The sequence below is a fragment of the Microcebus murinus genome, chromosome 12, assembly GCF_040939455.1.
Source record: "Microcebus murinus isolate Inina chromosome 12, M.murinus_Inina_mat1.0, whole genome shotgun sequence".
NCBI lineage: Eukaryota > Metazoa > Chordata > Mammalia > Primates > Cheirogaleidae > Microcebus > Microcebus murinus.
In genome coordinates this window covers 29,060,533-29,082,125 of record NC_134115.1, presented here as the reverse complement: position 1 = coordinate 29,082,125, position 21,593 = coordinate 29,060,533, and the positions used below count along the sequence as shown (strand labels likewise).

Here is a 21,593-nt window from a genome sequence, read left to right as displayed (position 1 = left end):
TTCTTGTACTTAGTCTATCAATATTAAAAACAAACCATAGAAGTTTATGAGAAGACAAATGTGTCAGCGACGGCCCTCCACCGCTCCTCAGGCCACTGTGTCAGCCCACGACACCCACGTGGAGAGGAAGGTCAGCATGCCCTCAGCCACGGCGGGGTGAGTTCTGAGCTGCCCTCCCTAGCTGATTCAGTACAATAGATTCTGTTCTACTTCACAAACATGTCACCAAAGACACATCCATTCCTCCTTTCTTCTCTTCCTCTTGCCCCTTAAGCATGACGGTCAGTTCTGCCAATCCTGTATGGTACTGAAGACCCACCCTGGCTACAGCACCTCTAGCTGTTGCATGTAAACACAACGCCCTTTCCCCCAGCCCTGCAGGCTGGAACCAAATACAATGGACAGGAATTCCTGATTACTTGACTCCAAGTAGGTTTCTACTGTCACTGTGAATTATTGCCACTCAGTTCAGTAGATGTTACTCAAGCAAGTGTCTACCGTGTGCAAGGCCTGATTCTGAGTTTATGGTTTAATCTTGGGACAATAATTGGGTATTAACTGTATATTCAGAGAGGGGAAGAGGAGGAAGGGGAAAGACTGCTGTTGATGGCCAGAGGAGCCCAGTTTCCACAAAATGAAACCCACATTCCCTCACCAAGAACACAGCAGAGGGATCGATTGCCGCTCTGTGCTTTGGGTCAAGGCAATTCTCCAGCAGATGGGAATTCTAAGTCTCTCCCATAATCTCAGGGATCCCCTCTTCATTTTTATCACAGTAGATCAGCTAAAATTCTGCCCATTTCTGACTTACCTCTAGATTATTCAGCGGGAATTGGTACACAAATTGGTACACAATTACTGCCAAGCCGTCCCATTAGTCCCATGCCCGGGAAATGGGACAATTTGTTTACAAGCAGACTGTGCCGTTCCATGACAAGTTCTTGCAGCATTAGTCTCTGAAGTTCAATTAGGAAAGCACAGGGGCCTAGAGTGATGCTAGGCTGCATCCTATAAATGACTCCATGCTTTGTTTACAGATCAGAACATCAAGTATTTAGCTGTCCCAGAACCAGCAACAGAATAATTACACTCGTTATTTCTCTCCATGTTCCATTCTGCTTTTCTTTATGACCTGAAGGGATCAGGGGAGTCCTTAGCATGCCAAGGGAAATAGGGATCCCTTTGCATTCAGATAAACCCTTTCATTTGAACAGAAAAGATTAGAGTAGCAGGGTACAAAGTGTCCACAATGTCCTGCTTGGAGCTTGCCTATGGGGCCAAATGAAGAGGTGAGTGGTTCTCCCCCCCCCTACTTCCCATACACCCAGTGGAAAGCAATCAAGGTAATTTTCCCCCAAAATTGCTCCCTGGTAGTCACACCAGCTGATTCTCTTCTTTACTATTTGCATAGCAGTTCCCAAATGGCTAATCCTATAAGAAGGCTTGGATCATTCAATTCCAACTTCCTCTGTATCTGCAAAATGTTCTATGGGAGAAAAGAAAAACACAAATTCCTCCATAATTCAAACAAGAAAAAAGCTGCAGGCCGGGCGCAGTGGCTCACGCCTGTAATCCTAGCACTCTGGGAGGCCGAGGCGGGCGGATTGCTCAAGGTCGGGAGTTCGAAACCAGCCTGAGTGAGACCCGTCTCTACTATAAATAGAAAGAAATTAATTGGCCAACTAATATATATACAAAAAATTAGCCGGGCATGGTGGTGCATGCCTGTAGTCCCAGCTACTCGGGAGGCTGAGGCAGGAGGATCGCTTGAGCCCAGGAGTTTGAGGTTGCTGTGAGCTAGGCTGACGCCCCGGCACTCACTCTAGCCTGGGCAACAAAAGTGAGACTCTGTCTCAAAAAAAAAAAAAAAAAAAGAAAAAGAAAAAAACTGCAAATCTCTATCTCCCTGGGAATTATGTATGTAATGCGCTTACTTAATGTAAGTATTAACTTAATGTAATGTAATGCGCTTATTTAAAAATTGACATAGTCTCTGTTATATGAAAGATGAAAAAAATACATTATGGGAGTCAGGAAGTTTAGAGGATGATGAAAGAGTTTAATCTCAGTAATTTATAATGTACTACATTTCTTGACAAAAAGTTTGGTGACCACAGGAATGGAAAAACAAACACCACATGTACTCACCATTAAATTGGAACTGATTGATCAACACTTATGTGCACATATGGAAATATCATTCATTGGAAATCAAGCAGGTGTGAGGGGGAGGAAGGGATGGGTCAATTCACACCTCATGGGTACAGTGTACACTATCTGGGGGATGGGCACACTTATAACTTTGACTCAAATGGTACAAAAGTAATTTATGTAACCAAAACATTTGTACCCCTGTAATATTCTGAAAAAAAATTTTTTTTGGTGATCATCTATCCATTGGTACCACTGATTTTGCTATAATATTTATAGAAACGGGTTGACACACATGATAATAAGCATTGTAACATTGGGATAGATACAGAAAGGAAGCAGTTCTGGAAATAGGCCTGCCTTGTCTACCTAAAAATATTTCTTCTGATACATAAGAAACTGTTAACGGCAATTGCCTATAGGGAACATCACTGGGTATTTAGAGAAGTGTGGATTAGAGAAGGGAAATTTTTACTTTTCACTTATAAACTTCTGAACTGTTCAAATTAATTTTGACAATGAATTACTTTGCTTATTAAAATAGAAACAAAACTGGGTCTCATGGCATGCACCTATAGTCCCAGGTACTCAGGAGGCTGAGGCAGGAGGATCACTTGAGGCCAAGAGTGTGAGGCTGCAGTGAGCTATGATCAAGCCACCACATGCCAGCCTGGGCAACAGAGTAAGACTCCACCTCTAAACAAAAGAAAATAAATTGAAGAAATATATGATTAGAATTTTAAAATCAAACAAAATAAAATAGAAATGAGGTACAGCATTGTTTTTTGACAAATGGGTTTATTTATATATTATGTGCAATTTATATGATGTTTAAATCAGTAAAATGTAGACAATATTTATAAAATTATTTTCCCCATATTTAGGACGTTCTCCCTCTTTCCTCTGTAATAGCACTCTGTTTTACCTTTGAGGGGTTACTCCTATCCCATTCCATCTGATTCTGTTGGGCTCCCAATCAGGACCCATCCACCTGAGTCAAAGTCACGGGTGGGCCCATGGCCCAAGATAGGCCAATAAGTTTATCACTCTTGGAGATTTGAGTCATGAGCAGAGACACACGGGGACCATAGGCATTTGTGAATGACTCATCCAAAGATAGCATCTTAAAAGGCTGTCCATGTGTTCTGCAGCTGTTGGCCAATGAGTTGCCTTGGTTCCTGTCAAGCCCTGGTTTTTCAGTTCCCCCTTTATGTGTTCCTCCAGTCAATTTTTTTTTTTTCTTTTTAAGCAAAGCAAACAGCAAAAGTGACAGATTTATTGAGAACAATAATGAGTTCGGGACTGATCACATTGAGTCCACGATTCCTATAAGACATTCAAGGGAAGATGTCTAATAAGCCAGTGTCAATTTCAGTCTGGAACTCAGTAAGAGATAAGAATTGGCAGCACAGATTTTAAAGGTATGAGAGTGCTAGAGAGACGACAGAGTCAGGGACAGGCCTGTGGAAATGCCACCATGTGAGGGTCGGGAAGGAATATCAGGCACTGCCATTGCCCACCATGGTTGTGGCTGGTGAAGACTGTCATACTCGGTCCTTCTAAGACCTTGAAGATAATTTCTTGTGCATACATACATAAGAAATGGACATTGTCACATGGTTACAATGTGACTGCACATATATGATGCCTAGTCATTATTGTGTGACATACAGTGGTGTGACATACAGTTGTGTGACATATGTCAACTGTGACATACAGTTGTGTGACATATCCAGGTGGCTGCATAAGAAATTGCACCTAGAACAAGAAGATAGTATGGACGATGAAAGGAGATTTTGCACCCACATAAAATAAAACAACATATGAGTTCCTTGGTACCTTTTCTGCCATCACCATAGCAACCCACATTTCATGCTGAGTTGGGGCCCTCAAGAAAAACAGAACAGGAGAGCACTTGATGTTTTCCTGTGGCGGTCCCACCCAGGCACTTGACATCTGGTGACACAACACACTTGCTGATCAACACCAGAAAAGGCCCCAGGTAGAACGGAGCTTTCGCAACATCCTCCTGCCAAAATATGCCCATAAATCAAACGTCACAAACTGATGTTCATCAAGCCCAGTGACTCTTAACCTTAAGAATCAGCGTCAGCAGAACAATTAACAATTGCAAAGATGCGGAAACAACCCAAGTGCCCTTCAATACTTGAGTGAATTAATAAAATGTGGTATATGTATGCCAGGGAGTACTATTCAGCTATAAGAAACAGCGATGATCTCTAGCACCTCTTGTATTTCCCTGGATAGAGCTGGAGCCCATTCTACTAAGTGAAACATCCCAAGAATGGAAAAATAAGCACCACGTGTACTCACCAGCAAATTGGTTTCACTGATCAACACCTAAGTGGACACATAGAAATAACATTTATCAGGTGTCGGGCAGATGGGAGGGGGGAGGGGATGAGTATATACATACATAATGAGTGCAATGCGCACCATCTGGGGGATGGACACGCTTGAAGCTCTGACCTGGGGGTGGGGGGAGGGGGGGCAAGGGCAACCTAAACATTTGTACCCCCAAAACATGCTGAAATACAAAAAAAAAAGGGATTAGTGTCCCTTGGAATCACCTGGGACACTGGAAAATGCTGATGACTAGGCCTGCCTCTAGAGACTGACTGAACTGGCAGGTATACGACTTGGCCAACAGGACTTTTAAAATCTCCCCAGGTAGGCTGGGCATGGTGGCTCACACCTGTAATCCTAGCACTCTAGGATTACGGAGTGTTAGCACTCTGAGCCGAGGCGGGAGGATTGCTCAAGGTCAGGAGTTCGAAACCAGCCTGAGCAAGAGCGAGACCCCCATCTCTACTAAAAATAGAAAGACATTAATTGGCCAACTAAAAATATATAGAAAAAATTATTGGAGCATGGTGGCGCATGCCTGTAGTTCCAGCTACTCGGGAGGCTGAGACAGGAGGATCGCCTGAGCCCAGAAGTTTGAGGTTGCTGTGAGCTAGGCTGACACCACGGCCCTCTAGCCTAGGCAAGAGTGAGACTCTGTCTTAAAACAAAATAAAATCTCCCCAGGTGATTCTAATGTGCAGCCAAGGTTTAGAACCACTGAATGAGCCCATGAACTCGGTTTGTTTGACCTGATTATAGGGGCCTGCACAATATATTTTAAGACTTTTCAAATTTAAAAATCAGTATCATATACCTCCAAATCATCCAGATTTCTGTCTTCTGTTGGAAGGTCTGTGCCTGGTAGGCCTGCACTCCCACAGGCCACTGCTCCCCTGTGCCGAGTTGCAGCGGACGCTCAGTAAGCATTGTCTCGCACTTCGCCCCACTCCCCGACCTGCCCCGTGCCACCACAGCACAGACCTAAGGACAGTTGCTGCGTGTCGCCCTGCGTGCACTGCGGGTTTTCGTGCATCCGTGCTAAGAGAAAAGTGAAACAGCGCGTATGCCGTGTCTCCAACAGAGCAGGAGAGAGAAAGGCAGCCCGGGAAGGCACGTGCTCTGTCGGGCCTGCCACGCGTTTTCCAGCGCCTGCCTGGCCCCCGCAGCGTGGGGCTGGGCGCCCTTGAGTCCATCGGTGTTCCCCAGCAAGAGCACCAAAATGCCTTACAGCCTACAGAGCAAAGCGCTGAGAAGGAGTCCCAACTCAATTATCAGAATAGTTAGCTCTCAAAGACAAAAGAAAGCGATATAACTACAGCAGGAAATGGGGGACACCCTATGGCACCAGAAGGCCAGTTCCAGAATGCAGGAAATGCAGGAAGTTTGAGAAGTTTGTATGCAGGACAAGGGACATAGAGGGATGGAGCCAAACCTGGGAGGTATTGAAATGCCTAACCTAGGCCGGGCGAGGTGGCTCCCGCCTATAATCCTAGCTCTCTGGGAGGCCAAAGCGGTAGGATGGCTCAAGGTCAGGAGTTCGAAACCAGCCTGAACAAGAGCGAGACCCTGTTTCTACTTAAAATAGAAAGAAGTTAATTGGCATAGAAAAAATTAGCCGGGCATGGTGGCGCATGCCTGTAGTCCCAGCTACTCAGGAGGCTGAGGCAGGAGGATCACTTGAGCCCAGGAGTTTGAGGTTGCTGTGAGCTAGGCTGACGCCACAGCACTCTAGCTTGGGTAACAGAGTGATACTCTGTCTTAAAAAAAAAAAAAAAAAAAAATGAAAGAAATGCCTAACCTAGAATTAATTAACAACAACAACAAAAAAAGGAAGATTGCAACCCAGAGCTAATTGCAGGCCTTGCTCCCAGGAGCTGGGGCCCCACATAGCCAAGCCTGATTTTATTTGAGAATCTCCCTTTTTAAGCCTTCCTGACACTGGTACTAGAGGACTAGAGGACACCCAGCCTCCGGGTCTGTACATAATGTCCCCTCTGCCTGCTATACTCTTTCTTCCCAGCTCTCCCTTGCCCGGCCAACCCCTCAACTTGTGCTCTCACCACACCCAAACTGAGACTGGACCACTCCTATGTGCTTCAGTGGCACCCTGTAATTACCCTATCATACACTTATGTGGCTTTGCAAACGCTTTTAAATTATCTATCTCCTCTTGGGAGGCCGAGGCGGGCGGATTGCTCAAGGTCAGGAGTTCAAAACCAGCCTGAGCAAGAGCGAGACCCCGTCTCTACTATAAATAGAAAGAAATTAATTGGCCAACTGATATATATATAAAAAATTAGCCGGGCATGGTGGCGCATGCCTGTAGTCCCAGCTACTCAGGAGGCTGAGGCAGAAGGATCACTGGAGCCCAGGAGTTTGAGGTTGCTGTGAGCTAGGCTGACGCCACGGCACTCACTCTAGCCTGGACAACAAAGCGAGACTCTGTCTCAAAAAAAAAAAAAAAAAAAAAAAAAAAAAAAAAATTATCTATCTCCTGCACAAGACTGTAGCTCCATGAGAACATGTTGTTTATCAGTCTTGTTCACCCCTAGATTAGCAACCACAGTGCCTGGGTTGGTAGAAGTTCGATAAATAATGATGAACGGATGGATGAGTGGGTGGGTGGGTGGATGGGAAACAAAGAAAGAACATGAGATGGGAAAACTGGAGATTGTAATCAGAAAACAGGATCCTGGAGTTGAAGATATCTGAGGAAGAACAATGTAAAATGGCAGTAAAGCCCCGAGTATAGATACTGGTATAGCTGGGTTCCAGCCTGAAAAAAAAAAAAAAAAAAACCTAGGCCAGGCAATTCGTAGAGAAAAATCTAATGCAGGAAATTTATCGCAAAGGTGATAGAAGGGCAGAAAGAACTCCCAGGGGCAATGAGACAAACGCAAGATTAAGAAATGCACGGCCAGACACGGTGGCTCATGCCTGTATCCCAGCTACTAGGCTAAGGCAGGAGGATCACTTGAGCCCAGGTGTTGGAGTCCAGCCTGGGCAATATAGCAAGACCTCATCTTTAAAAAATAAAGGTAATTAAAAAAAGAAAAGAAAGAAATGCAGACAGTTGCATTACCACAACTACATATGGAGGGACGGAAGGAGAAGGGTGTCAGCAGAGCCCAGGAGCAGAGGCTGAAGCCACAGTGGCCTGCCCAGCAAGAGGCGGAAGCACAGAGGAAACCCAGTCAGTACTAGGAATGCCGCCTGAGGGGGAGGGGTGCAGAGGGGCAAAGGAGGATAGAAATTCCCATCTTCTCTCTTCCATCCACCCCATCTCTTCCAAGTGCCTCTCATTGGCTGAACCTATCCTGAAGCTAATTGGCAAGGGAGTTTGGAAAAGTCAACTTGCAAGGATCGCTCTCCTACAAAAACAAAAACGGGGCCAGGCCAGGAGGGGAGCATGGACCTAAGAGCAAACAGGCAAACAAGCAGCCTGACCGACATGAGAATGGCTTGCTGAAGTTCTATGAGCAGAGCGGTGGAAAGAGGATTCCAGGAACTGTGAAACAGAGCGTGGGACAGATGACACCTGTGCCCATTGAAGCTGCCACTGGACACCCCTGAGGGAGGGAGGACTGGGACTGGGGGCCAAGGAACTCCATGAATGTCAATGTTCGGAAATGATTTGGGGAGCAAGAGATAAAATGAAGAAGGGGAAAGTTTGTTAGTGTTATGTGCCAGGCCTGGCGGGAAGGAGTAAAGGAGAGGTAGAATAACATGGGAGCTAAAAGGCCCGGGTTCGAGCCCCAGCTCAGGCACTTGCCAGCTGGAGAACTGGCGCAGGTGAATTCTGAGCCTCGGAGCCTGGGTCTGGAAAACGGAGATAACAGGACCCTCAGTAAGGCTGCTAGAGGGACTGCGGTAAATGGGAGGGTATGCGCAAAGCGCTCACACAGTGTCTAGTGATGGCAGTCACAGCACAGAGCACATTTCAGTTTATATTCTCAACTCCAGGGCGTAAATAAAGGCTTTCTCCAAGGCTCAGGCTCAGGGTGCCCCATGAGGCTACAGTCACCGGGGACGAGAGGATCGTTTCCAGCTCGCTGCTGTGGTGTGAGCCAGCCTCACTGCCTTCTGGCCGGGGCTGGGCGCCTGCGCCCCTCACCACAGGGGTCTCCCCATAGACCCTCACGACGTGGCACCCGGAGTGAGCCATCACAGAGAGGGAGCTGGACTCTTCTATACCCTAATCTCAGATGTGACAGACCGTCACTCCTGCCATCTTCTGTTAGCCTCATAGAGCAGCCCTCGTACAATATGAGAGGACACCACACAAATGTGTGAATACCACACGTGGCACGTGCCTGTGGTCCCAGCTACGGGGGAGGCTGAGTCTGAAGGATCCCTTGAGCCTCTGTAGTAGTTTGAGGCAAGCTTGGGCAGCACAGCAAGACCCCGTCTTAAATAAACAGTATGTGAAAACCAAGGGGCAGGGTCCTTGCAGGGGGCCGTTTGGAAGCTAGCTGCTACACTTCTCCCGCTTCCTTGTTTTATTTTTCTCTAAACCACAGATAACAAACGAACACATTCTTTAATGTATTTTGTTATTGTCGGTCTCCCTGAAATGGCACATAAGAAGGAAAAGATTTTTGCCTGTTTTGTTCATTGTTGTATCATCAGCACCTAGAACAGTGCCTGGCACACAGTAGGGCTTCCTTAAATAGTCATTAAATGGCGAGTGATGTGCCACCATAAGGAATTAGCCTGAGTTCCCACCCAGAATATCATAGCTCATAAGTCCCACCCTCACTTTTTTTTTTTTCTGAGACAGAGTCTCACTTTGTTGCCCGGGCTAGAGTGCGTGGCGTCAACCTAGCTCACAGCAACCTCAAACTCCTGGGCTCAAGCAATCCTTCTGCCTCAGCCTCCCGAGTAGCTGAGACTACAGGCATGTGCCACCATGACTGGCTAATTTTTTCTATATTTTTAGTTGGCCAATTAATTTCTTTCTATTTTTAGCAGAGACAGGGTGGGGGGGGTCTCGCTCTTGCTCAGGCTCGTTTCAAACTTCCGACCTTGAGGGATCTGCCTGCCTCGGCCTCCCAGAGTGCTAGGATTACAGGCATGAGCCACCACGCCCAGCAAGATCCCATCTCTTAAAACAAGACAAAATAAAACAAATCAAGGCCAGGTGTGGTGGCTCACACCTGTAATCCTAGCACTTTGGGAGGCCAAGGCAGGAGGATAGCTTGAGACCAGGAGTTCAAGACCAGCTTCAGCAACATGGTGAGACCCCCATCTCTACAAAAAATAGAAAAATTAGCCAGGCATCATGGCAGATGCCTGTAGTCTCAGCTACTCAGGAGGCTGAAGCAGGAGGATCAGTAGAGCCCAGGAGCTAGAGGCTACAGTGAGCTCTGATGATGCCACTGCACTGTAGCCTGAGCAACAGATTGAGACCCTGTGTCAAAAAACAGACAAAAAAAGACACCACGACCTCCATGAGGCCAAGCATGTGACTAGTGTTTGCCGATTTCTGTGTTTTGCACATACTGCTTCATTTAATCCTCATGCAAATCTCTGAGGTAAAAGGCATTAGCTCTAATTTACACATAAAGAAACTGAAACTCGGATTAAAAATAGACCACAGACACATAGGTTGTGAGGTGCAGAGCAGGGATTTGAACACTTTTGAGAAAATTATCTAAAACTTGGAAGTAAGGCAAAAAGATTGTTTTGGATCCTTAACTCAAAGTTATACTAGAATAGTGGTTCTCAACTGGGGCAATTTTACCTTCCAGGGGAACTTCTGGCAATGTCTGGAGACATTTTTGATTGTCACAACTGAATGGGGAGAAGATACTACTGCCATCTAGTGGATGGAGACTAGAAATGCTGCTAAACACCTTACAACATATGGGACAATCCTCACAACAGAATTACAGTCAGGTGTCCCTTAACAAAGGTGACACGTTCTAAGAAATGCATCGTTAGGCAATTTCATCATTGTGGGAACATGATAGAGTGTACTCACACTGTAGACAATTGTAACACAATGTCAAATATTTGTGTATCTAAACATAGACACGGTACAATAAAATATAGCATTATAATTTTATACAATGGGCCATATATAAATTATAAATAAAATTATAATTTATATAGGGCCCATCCTTGATTGAAACGTCATTATGCAGTGTATGCCTGTACCCAGTCCAAAATGCCAGTAGTGATGCCATTGAGAAACTCTGCTCTAGGACAATGTGACTATGTTTGACTTACTATTTGCTACTTGATCTCAAGAATGGCAACTTGTAGAAAATTGATAATAGGCAAATGCCTCTTATCTAAGAAGACAACCCCAAAGGTCATAGTTTTATAGACCTGAAGGGCATGGACTAGTTGTGTGTCTAATTTGGCAATCTTACTCCAGAATGCTCTTTTTATCACTGACTATATAGATAAGTTTCTTCTATCCTCCTTTAAACCAATTTTGCCTCCTGGCTGGTTCCCTCCTGTAATTTTTTTTTTTTTTTTTGAGACAGAGTCTCACTCTGTTGTCCGGGCTAGAGTGAGTGCCGTGGCGTCAGCCTAGCTCACAGCAACCTCAAATTCCTGGGCTCAAGCAACCCTCCTGACTCAGCCTCCCAAGTAGCTGGGACTACAGGCATGCACCACCATGCCTGGCTAATTTTTTATATATATTTTTAGTTGGCCAATTAATTTCTTTCTACTTTTAGTAGAGACGGGGGTCTCGCTCTTGCTCAGGCTGGTTTCGAACTCCCGACCTTGAGGTATCTGCCCGCCTCGGCCTCCCAGAGAGCTAGAATTACAGGCGTGAACCACCGTGCCCCAGCCCTCCTATATTGTTTTGCTAGAATGCCATAACAAAATAACACAGGCTGGGTGGCTTAAACAAGAGTAGTTTCTTTTCTCACAGTTCTGGAGGACAGAAGTCCAAGATCGAGTTGCCAGCAGACTTAGTTTCCTCTGAGACCTCTCTTCTTGGCTTGCAGAGATAAGAGGCCACCCTCTTGCTGCCTCTTCCTTCATGTGGTCTTTTCTCTGTGCACTTATACCTCTGGTATCTCTTCCTCTTCTTGTAAGGACTCTAGCATATTAGATTAGGGCCCCACCCTAATGCCCTAATTTAACCTTGTTTTTTTAAAGGCCCATCTGCAAATACAGTCACATTTTGAATGTACTGGTGGTTATCAATTCAACATGTGAATTTTGGGGAAACATAGTTCAGTCCATAACACTGCTTTAATTAATTAATCCTCGACACATGCTCACTACATATTTGCACGAGAATTATGTATTTAGCTTTTTGAAAATTATGCTTTGCAAATACATCTGTCTGAGCTCACAAAGTCTACATGTTTCCACTATACCAGGCTGCTTCCTTGAGTGCTGTTAGGTATATTAGCGCAAATTCCTTAAGTGACGCAAAGAATGACTCTTTACAGGTGATATTTAAGATACATCACCTGCTTCTATCCTTTTGTCCCCTCAGTCTCCAGGAAGAGGTTTTTTTGTGCAAGTGAGATGCCTCTGCCTAAAGATCTCAATCTGTCACATCAAGGATCAAAAGCTATCATACATGGCCCAAAGGACCCTGCAGGGAGCCACTCTCAGCAAAATAAATCCAACCCTCCTTTTTTCTGACCACTAAAAGTTTCAATAATTAGCACATTATTTAAATTACTCACATGTTTAATATTTATTGTCAAAAACATTTTGGAGTTATTGATCAATTTGCTGAATGTCTTATGAATTTAATCTATATTAAGCTCAAGTCAATACATCAAATTGCATTCCAGAGTTTAGATTCAGGCTCTAGGGCCATAATCAGTCTCCTGGGAGGTACTGCTGTTTCTCATCCCTAATTATAGAAAAATTTGCCCCTAGCAAATGTCAGAGAAGAATATCCCCTTATGAATCTCTCTTATCAATCCATCCAAGCACAGGCAATGGACTTGCTTCTCCCCAGAGGGGAAGTCACCTCCTGGGAGGAAGTCCAGTCTTCAGGCTCTGCGAGCACTGACTGAGCTAAGGCCCATGGATAAGCAAGAATGAGTGAGAATTTGGAGACTTAAGGTTTTATCATCTGTAATGAACCAGTGTAGCTCTTGTTTTTTGGCACCCTGTGCACTTTCCCATTCCCCTTCATAGGGTAATATGTCCTGCTCCCTGAACTAGCCAATCATGTTACCCCAACCCCTTGCAACAGTGGTTGCTCCTGAAGAAACAGGAGGCCAACAAAGAATATCCTTCATTCATCCATTCATCAACAGAGTGTCTATTATGTGTCAGAGATTATTAGATAATTAAGAAAACTACCAATTACATTGCAGGCTGTGGAAACACATGGGGAGGTGCCTGAAACACACTTATTGGGAAATGGAAGTTTGGTTTCAAGAAAGGATTCTGGAAGAGGTCACATCTGACAACTGAGCTGAGTCCTAGAGGACAAGGAGGAGGAAGCCTCATGTTCCAGTGACTACCGCTGTATAACAAGTTACCCACCCGGGCAGGGGTGGGGAACCTGCAGCCTTGAGGCCACATGTGGCCTTCTGGATCCTTGAGTGTGGCCTTTTGACTGACCGGGTCCAAATTTTACAGAACAAATCCTTTTAATAAAGGGATTTGTTCTGGTAAGTTTGGATCTGGTCGAGAGGCCACACTTGAGGATTTGGAGAGCTAGATGTGGGCTTGAGGCTGCAAGTTCCCCCCACCCCCAGTGGCTTAAACCTATGACAACATCTTTTATGTTCAGGAATTCTGTGGGTCTGGAATTCAGACACATAAGGCACACCTTGTCTCTGCTTCCTGATGTCTGAGGCCTTGGCTGGAAGACTGGAAGGCTGGGAGCTGGAGTCCTCTGAAGACTGATTCACCCACATGTCTACTGGTTGATACTGGCTGTTGGGGGGGGGGCACAGCCTCAGTTCCTCTCTACATGGTCTCTCTGCTTGGACTACTTTAGAGTTCCTCAAAATATGAAGAGTGGTCCCTAGTGTTAGCATCCCAAATAGAGGGAGTTAGAAAGAAGCTATATCCTTTTTATGACCTAGATGACCTAGACTTGGAAGTCAGGTAGCATCACTTCATACCCTATTGGTTGGAATGGTCATAGGCCCTATCCAGATTCAAAGGGAGGAGAATAGATCCCATCCCTGCATGAGAGGAGTGTCCAAGTCCCAAAGAGCATATGAGATGGGATAAACATTGGTGTGGCCCTCTTTGGAAATCCAGTTTTCCATACCAATCAAAGAGACAGGCCGGGTTGCAGTGGCTCACACTTGTAATCCTAGCTCTCTGGGAGGCTGAGGTGGGCGGATTGCTTGAGGTCAGGAGTTCAAAACCAGTCTAAGCAAGAGCAAGACCCCATCTCTACTATAAATACAAAGAAATTAATTGGCCAACTAATACATCTAGAAAAAATTAGCCGGGCATGGTGGTGCATGCCTGTAGTCCCAGCTACTCAGGAGGCTGAGGCAGCAGGATTGCTTGAGCCCAGGAGACTGAGGTTGCTGTGAGCTAGGCTGTCGCCACAGCACTCACTCTAGCCTGGGCAACAAAGTGAGACTCTTGTCTCAAAAAATAAACAAATAAACAAAGAGACAGAAGACCAGGGAACAACATGAGAGAGAACCAAAGCAGGGAAAAGCATCACTGGTTCTGAGAACTACAAATAGTTTAGAGAGGCAAAGATGTCCAGATGCCTGCCAATATCCATTCTCCCCTTCATTAATAACAGGATTTCCAAATTTTAATTGGATATGATGGCTGCTCAGCTAAATGACTGTATTTCCCAGCCTCCCTTGCAGCTAGGTATCATCTCATGATTAAGTTCCAGCCAATGAAATACAAGTGAAAACATTAGGTGGAAATTCCAGAACGTGTCTTTTAAAAAGAGAAGGTGCCCTTTCCTTTCTACCCCACTGCCTAGAATACAAATGTGATCACTGGATTCTAGAAACTATTTTGGACCATGAGGACCAGGGCCACACCCCAGATAGTAGGAGCAGGGAACTGGAAAGAGACTGGGTCCCTAATAACTTGATTGAGCCACTCCAAGAACCCTGGACTGCCAATTTCTTGACATCTTCATATGTGAAAGAGAAAGAAACTTGAAATTGTTTAAAACATTTTCTGGTTCTCTGCTATGTTCAGCAACACCTAATTGTAATTAACTCACTCAGATTAACTGTAGAGTCAGCTGTGCACAGAAGGGAGTGGTAAGGGCACTGAGAGAGCTAAAGTAGGCAAGAAAGCTTCCTTTGTCATGATACGAAAGCCGGAATTGGCCAGGCGCGGTGGCTCACACCTGTAATCCTAGCACTCTGGGAGGCCAAGGCAGGAGGATCATTCAAGGTCAGGAGTTCAAGACCAGTCAGAGCAAGAACAAGACCTCTTCTTTCTACTAAAAATAGAAAGAAATTAGCTGGACAACTAAAAATATATAAAAAAAAATTAGCCAGGCATGGTGGTGCATGCCTGTAGTTCCAGCTACTCGGGAGGCTGAGGCAGAGTTTGAGGTTGCTGTGAGCTAGGCTGATGCCAGGGCACAACAGAGCAAGACTCTGTCTCAAAAAAAAAAAAATCTGGAATTTATCCTAATGGTCATAACGGTCATGTTTAGCTTCACATTGTAGATTTAGATTTTTAGATTTAGAAAGATCACCCTGGTACTATTGGCTTAAACCAGGCATCCTCAAACTATGGCCTGCAGGCCACATGCAGGTGTTTTTGCCCGTTTGCTTTTTTTACTTCAAAGTAAGATATGTGCAGTGTGCACAGGAATTTGTTCATAGTTTTTTTTTTAAACTATAGTCCAGCCTTCCTACGGTCTGAGGGACAGTGAACTGGCCCCCTGTTTAAAAAGTTTGAGGACCCCTGGCTTAAGCCATCATTTTGCCCAAGACCTACCCTATTGCAGTGGTTCTGAAACCTTAGAGCACATAGGAATGCCTGGAAGTCTTGTTAATACACCGGTTGCTGGCCCCCAAGCCCAGAGATTCTGATTCAGTAGGTCTAACAGGGTCTGAGAATCTGCATTTCTAACCAGCTCCCAGGTGATATACTGCTTCTGGCCCAGGGACCACATTTTGAGAATCACTACCCCAAAATAAGTCCTATCAAAGTACCCTAAGGGCAGAGAGTGTGAGTTCTGAGGAAATCCTTCCCCCCTCCAAACACGACAGGAATTAAGATCTGCCTACAGACCACAGCCTAGCAATTGCCTTGGGGCTGAAAGCAAATGAGGGAGGAAAAGGCACTGTGTGTACTAAAACATCCTTCAACATCTTTGTCTGCACAAGCCAAAGTGCCCCAGACTCTTACCAAGTGTGCTGAGTCCCCTAACCACCTCCACGACACTGAAGGACATGTTCTTGTGAAGTCTTAATCTTCTCTGGTCTGCTACTCTAGACCTATTTCCTTGGCCAAAAAGACAGAGCAGTGATATCAACTTTGTCCCTGGCTAGGGGTATGTGCCAGAGCCCTTTCTATGCCAGAACTTGCTAAGCATGCTGGTTAATAACAAGGCAACTCTCTAATTACATAGTGAAGTTCTGAGGATGTGAGGAAGGACCCCACTGTTAATGTGGCATGAACCAGGGCTATGGCTGGCAACCAAAACACTCCCCTTTGATGCCTATAGCTTGTTCCTGTGTGGCTTCAGGGAGGGCTTCTCAACCTTGGCAGCAAATTGCATAATTTTAGACTGGATAATCCTTCACTGTGGGGAGGACCGTCCTGAGCATCATAAGATGTTGAGCAGCATCCCTGGCCTCTTCCTACTGGATCTCAGCAGCACACACCCCCACCCCCACCCCCAGCTTGTAACAATCAAAAGTTATCTCCAGAGACCTTTGGAGAATGAAAATGATTTTTCCAAGCCTGGTATACATATAACAGTGCTTAATAAATGGCTGCTTAGGGAGGCCGAGGCGGGCGGATTGCTCGAGGTCAGGAGTTCGAAACCAGCCTGAGCAAGAGCAAGGCCCCGTCTCTACTATAAATACAAAGAAATTAATTGGCCAACTAATACATCTAAAAAAAATTAGCCGGGCATGGTGGCTCATGCCTGTAGTTCCAGCTACTCGGGAGGCTGAGGCAGTAGGATTGCCTGAGCCCAGGAGTTTGAGGCTGCTGTGAGCTAGGCTGACGCCATGGCACTCACTCTAGTCTGGGCAACAATGCGAGACTCTGTCTCAAAAAAAAAAAAATGGCTGCTTAGAATTAAGATGTATCTCATAGAAGAACACCTCAAACTGCCTCTCTAATAGCCAAGCAGAGCCCACCTCCCCTACCCTATTTTTTAAGACCCTGTGCAAATGCCACTTCTTCCATAAACACTTGCTAGATTCTTCCCACCCCTAGTTGTACATAATCTCCCATTCCACACTGATGTCTGTTAGTTTGTATTCCTCCTTGACACTTGTTATTTAGTGTCCTAAGTATTTAACCGCATGTCTCCTCTCCACTATTCATAAACTGAATTTGCTGTTTACAAAGGTGACTTTGGAAGAATTTTAGTACCTTACCATCTTCTCTTCCATGAAAAGCATACACATTTGATTTTGTTTGTTTGAGACAAGGTCTTGTTCTGTCGCCCAGGCTGGAGTGCAGTGGCACCATCATAGCTCGCTGTAACCTCCACCTCTCAGGTTCAAGTGCTCCTCCTTCCTCAGCCTCTGGAGTAGCTGTGACTACAGGCGCGCAGAACTGTGCCCGGCTCACATCTCACGTTTTCTAAAGCATATATAAAATGTGAAGAAAACTTTCACAATCTGTGTTCCTTTGCAATAATAGATAACCTAACTAAAATTTTCTCTTAAAATCTATTAATAACATTCATTGTGAACTTAACAGGAACCAGGCCCCATTCAAAACACTTTACAGGGGTTAACTCATGTTACCCTTCAACAGTCCTATGAAGGAGAAACTTTTATAAACCCCATTTTATAGGCGAGGCACAAAGAGGTTAATTAACTCGCCCACTGGCCACACAACTAGGAAGCGGGCAGGGTCCGGATTTAAACAAGGCAGACAGGCCCCAAGCCTGATGCCCTAACCTATACCTGCGGCCGAGCGGCTTCCACGCCTGCACACACCCACTTTCCAGCAAGGCAGCGGCCCCCAAATCCCTCCCGCATGGAATCTGTGAAGCGGCGGGCGACCAGGCCGCAGTCTCCCCCCTGGGGTCAGGAGCCGTGGTTACACCCCGAGCTTTGCACAAAGCAGGCTCTCCGTTTCTGTTATGGGCATGCATAGTGCAATGCTGGAAAGTTCCTCCCGAGGTCTAACAACCTCCCGCTGTCTCCCCACAGAAGAGCGCAGGAGCCGAGCCGGGGTGCCTGCGACCTACGGCCGCCAGGGGTCGCCGCAGCGTCCCCGCGCGGGAGGGCGGAGCGGGCCGCAGACGCGTGACAGCATGTGGACGCTCTGGCGCCGCGCGGCCGCCGGTCTCCCGCCCCGGTCGGCGCTCCCGGGCCCGGCCCTGGCCTTCACCCCGGCCCCGGGGCCCGCGGAGCTCGCCCGGGTCTGCGGCCGCCGGGGCCTGCGCGCCGGAACCGCCGCGGCCAGCGCGCCCCGCCGCGCCGTGAGTACCCGCGCCGGGCCGCGCAGCACGCCGGCCGGGAGGCGCCGCGCACGCCGGGGACGCCGCGGGCGGGACTGGCGGGGCGCGCGCGGCGGGGCGGGCTGCGGACGCGCGGGGCCGCGGGGCCTGGCGGCGGCGGCCTGTGCGCACCGCCTGGGGGCCCCCTTCCTCCCTCCAGTTCTCCTGGTTTCGTCTACACTGGCTGCTGCTGCTTTATGAAAGGGACGTTTTGTGCTGCAGGAAAAGGACCGCGGGGGGACGCAGGGCAAGGGGACGGGGTCACCTCCGAGGGATCTGTGGCTGTCTCCGTGCTTGCCACTTCCCTTTGCAAGAACTTAAGTGTTGTTAATATGTGGTGTGTACTGTGGTAGACTGCAGCTCCGTGCGCTGCGTGTGTTCATGTAGTGTGTGTATATGCAACACATGCATGTTGTGTGTGTGTGTGTGAACACACAGCATTTCCAAGCCTGGGTTTTTGTGAACGAACTGCTAACATGCAGTGAGGTGAGACTGCCCGGGCTGCGGGGAGCTAGAGCGGCAAGGGCTCCGGCTGTTAGAAAATGACCCGGCCTTTGTTGCAAATTCCGCCTTGGTGACCTGGAGGAGATCCCCCAACCTCTCTGAGGCGGGGCTTTTCTGGCTAGAGGAGATTAAAGGGCAACACCCACTTTTCGGACCTGGTTGTGTGGATTAAATTGGATTAGCATATGTAAAGCCTTCGTCATTTCAGATCTGGTCCCCTTTCTTCCCTTGGGGATGCAGAGAAGTATCTGACCCTGTTACTCCGGGACTGGAAAGGCGAAAGGCGGAAACCCAAACAATGGCTGTGGGGTTGGGCTGGACTTCCCTGAGAGAGGGACGAGGTATTTAATTAGGGTCTTAAAGTTGTCAAGAGAGAGTGGTGCTGGCATTCCAGGAGAGAACAGCAGGGGCAAAGGCTGGGGGTGCAGAGGGGGGTCAGTTCTGAGAGGCTGGTACACCGCGTGTACTGGGGGCAGGCTAAGTCACATGCAAATTGTGTGTTGGGCTCTGGAGTTGGTACTTTAAGCTTAAACTTCCCACTGACTCGTGTTATTTGGCCCACGTGGTGTTTAAAGAAACTTTGGGATTGGTTGGTTGCCAGTGCTCAAAAGTTGAGGCCTAGAAAATGGATATCTCAGCTTCCATGGAAAAAATAAACAGGTTTGGCCACGGTGACCCTGAGCTCGCCTGTGGGAAAGCACACGTTCATTACTGGGCTCCTTCTGTGCCACTCATCCAGAGCTGCCTGGCACTGAGCTCCCACCCCTGCCTGTGGGGGCATCATGAATTGTCAACAGAGTTTTTAATTTAGGCTAGTGACAAGAAGTCCCTTTTTGGTTGGTACCTAGTGGCTGTTAAGGGCTGTTGACTCAGAAGCCCTCCCAACTTGGTGCAGGCACCCAGGAGGTGGGCACCAGCGCACACTGGGTTTGCCGACTGTTAGGTTGGGCCTCTTTTTTGCATGTTAGATTAGTCACATTTGTTTGACCTGCCTATTGTACAGTTCCCTTGCACATCTTAGGTACTTGTGTAGTTTGGGTGGATGGCAATGGCCACTGGCACCACCATTCTGTTTAATTATTTTAAAGCCTTGACTGTCATTGACTTGATCCCAAAGGTCCCCTTGGTCTCCAAAATTCATCAGGGTCTGAGTTCACTTAGAGGCCTCTTTCCCATCCTTATTTTCTCTACCCCCTAATCTACTTGTAGAGCAGTGTTCCCACAGAAATAGATTGGAAACTTTCTACATAATTCTAAGTTTTCTAGTAGCTACGTTGAAAAGTAAAAAGAAACAAGTGAAATAAATTTCAACAATATATTTACTTAACCTAGTACATCCAAAATATCATTCTAACATGTAATCAATATTTTTTAAAACATTAATGAGATATCTTGCATTCTTTTTCATACTTATACACTTCTAGCGCATCTCAATTCAGATGTTAAGTTTCCATGGAAATAATCTATATTTAAATTTTATTGAAAATGAAGATTCACATAGTTGAGTTGTTCCAAACATACTTAAAAGTCTTCCAAGAACTTTATTATCGTTTTATTTATTTGTTTGTTTTTTGGAGACAGAGTCTCACTGTGTTGCCCAAGCTAGAGTGCCGTGACATCTACAAGCATGCGCCACCATGCCCGGCTAATTTTTTTCTATATATTTTTAGTTAGCCAATTAATTAATTTCTTTCTTTGTTTGTTTTTGTTTGTTTGTTTGTTTGTTTGTTTTGGCAGAGACGGGGTCTCACTCTTGCTCAAGCTGGTTTCAAACTCCTGACCTTGAGTGATCCACCCACCTTGGCCTCCCAGAGTGCTAGGATTACAGGCTGTGAGCCACTGCTCCCAGACTTTATTATCATTTTAAATTAATTAAAATTAAAGTTTAAAATCCAGTTCTTGCATCCCACTAGCCACACTCCTGGTGCTCAATAGCCACAGGTGGCTGGTGGCTGCCACACTAGACAGCTCTCCAGTGTGGCACAGTTAGCATCTGATCAGCCACAGCCTTACTCTCCCAGAGGCTGGGGAGGACTCTGGTGCCAGGAGGCAGCCTCTGCTCTAGATGGAGGCTGGGGAGGACTCTGGTGCCAGGAGGCAACCTCTGCTCTAGATGGAGGCTGGGGAGGACTCTGGTGCCAGGAGGCAACCTCTGCTCTAGATGGAGGCTGGGGAGGACTCTGGTGCCAGGAGGCAACCTCTGCTCTAGATGGAAGGATGGGACAGGAGCAGCATCTTTAATGTTTCACTTTAATGCCAAAGACGGCTTCAAGGAGATAACTGGATGTCACTGTGTCTTAGTCCATTTTCTGGTACTTAGAACTCCTGAAACTGGATAATTTATGGAGGCTGGAAAGTCCAAGGTCGAGGGGGACACATCTGGTGAGGGCCTTCTTGCTAGTGGGGACTCTGCAGAGTCCTGAGGTGGCTCAGGGCGTCACACAGCAAGGACGCTGGGCGTGCCAGTCGTGGGCCCTCTTCCTCTTCTTATAAGCCACCAATCCCACTCCCATGATGACCCATGAATCCATTAACTTTTGAATGGATTAATCCATTCATGAGGACAGAGCCTCTTAAAGGCCCCACCTTTCAACTCTGCCACATTGGGGATTAAGTTTCAATGCTTCAACGCAAGTTTTGGAGGGAATAAATATTCAAACCATAGCATGCTGCCTCTTAAATAACTTCATCATGTTAATGAAAAAACCCAAACTCTGTACATTAATTTAAAGATATTTATTCTAAGCTGAGTGTGTGTATGATTGAGGCCTGGAGCACATGTTTTCAAGAGGTTCTGAGAAAAAGTGCCCTCAGTAGCTGGGTCAGTTTAGTTTTATGCATTCATGGAGACAGGAATCACACATAAGATCATAAGTCAATATGTGGAAGGTGTACACTGGTTTGGCCCAAAAAGGCAGAACACAAGGGGGAGGGACAGTTCCAGGTTATAGGTGGGTTTAAAGATTCTTTGATTTGTAATTGGTTAAAGAAA

General features: G+C 46.5%; 1 protein-coding gene across 2 annotated transcripts in view; it reads left to right on the top strand.

The window, feature by feature from the left end:
• Positions 1-17,873: 17,873 nt before the first annotated feature.
• The window catches only part of FXN (frataxin), a 28,749-nt gene continuing 25,029 nt past the window's right edge, over positions 17,874-21,593 (top strand). For both annotated transcript variants that reach the window (XM_076008646.1, XM_076008647.1), the window contains exon 1: positions 17,874-18,079. In XM_076008646.1, the coding sequence (XP_075864761.1) occupies positions 17,912-18,079 (168 nt within the window). In that variant the 5' untranslated portion in view covers positions 17,874-17,911. The remainder of the gene's footprint in view (positions 18,080-21,593) is intronic.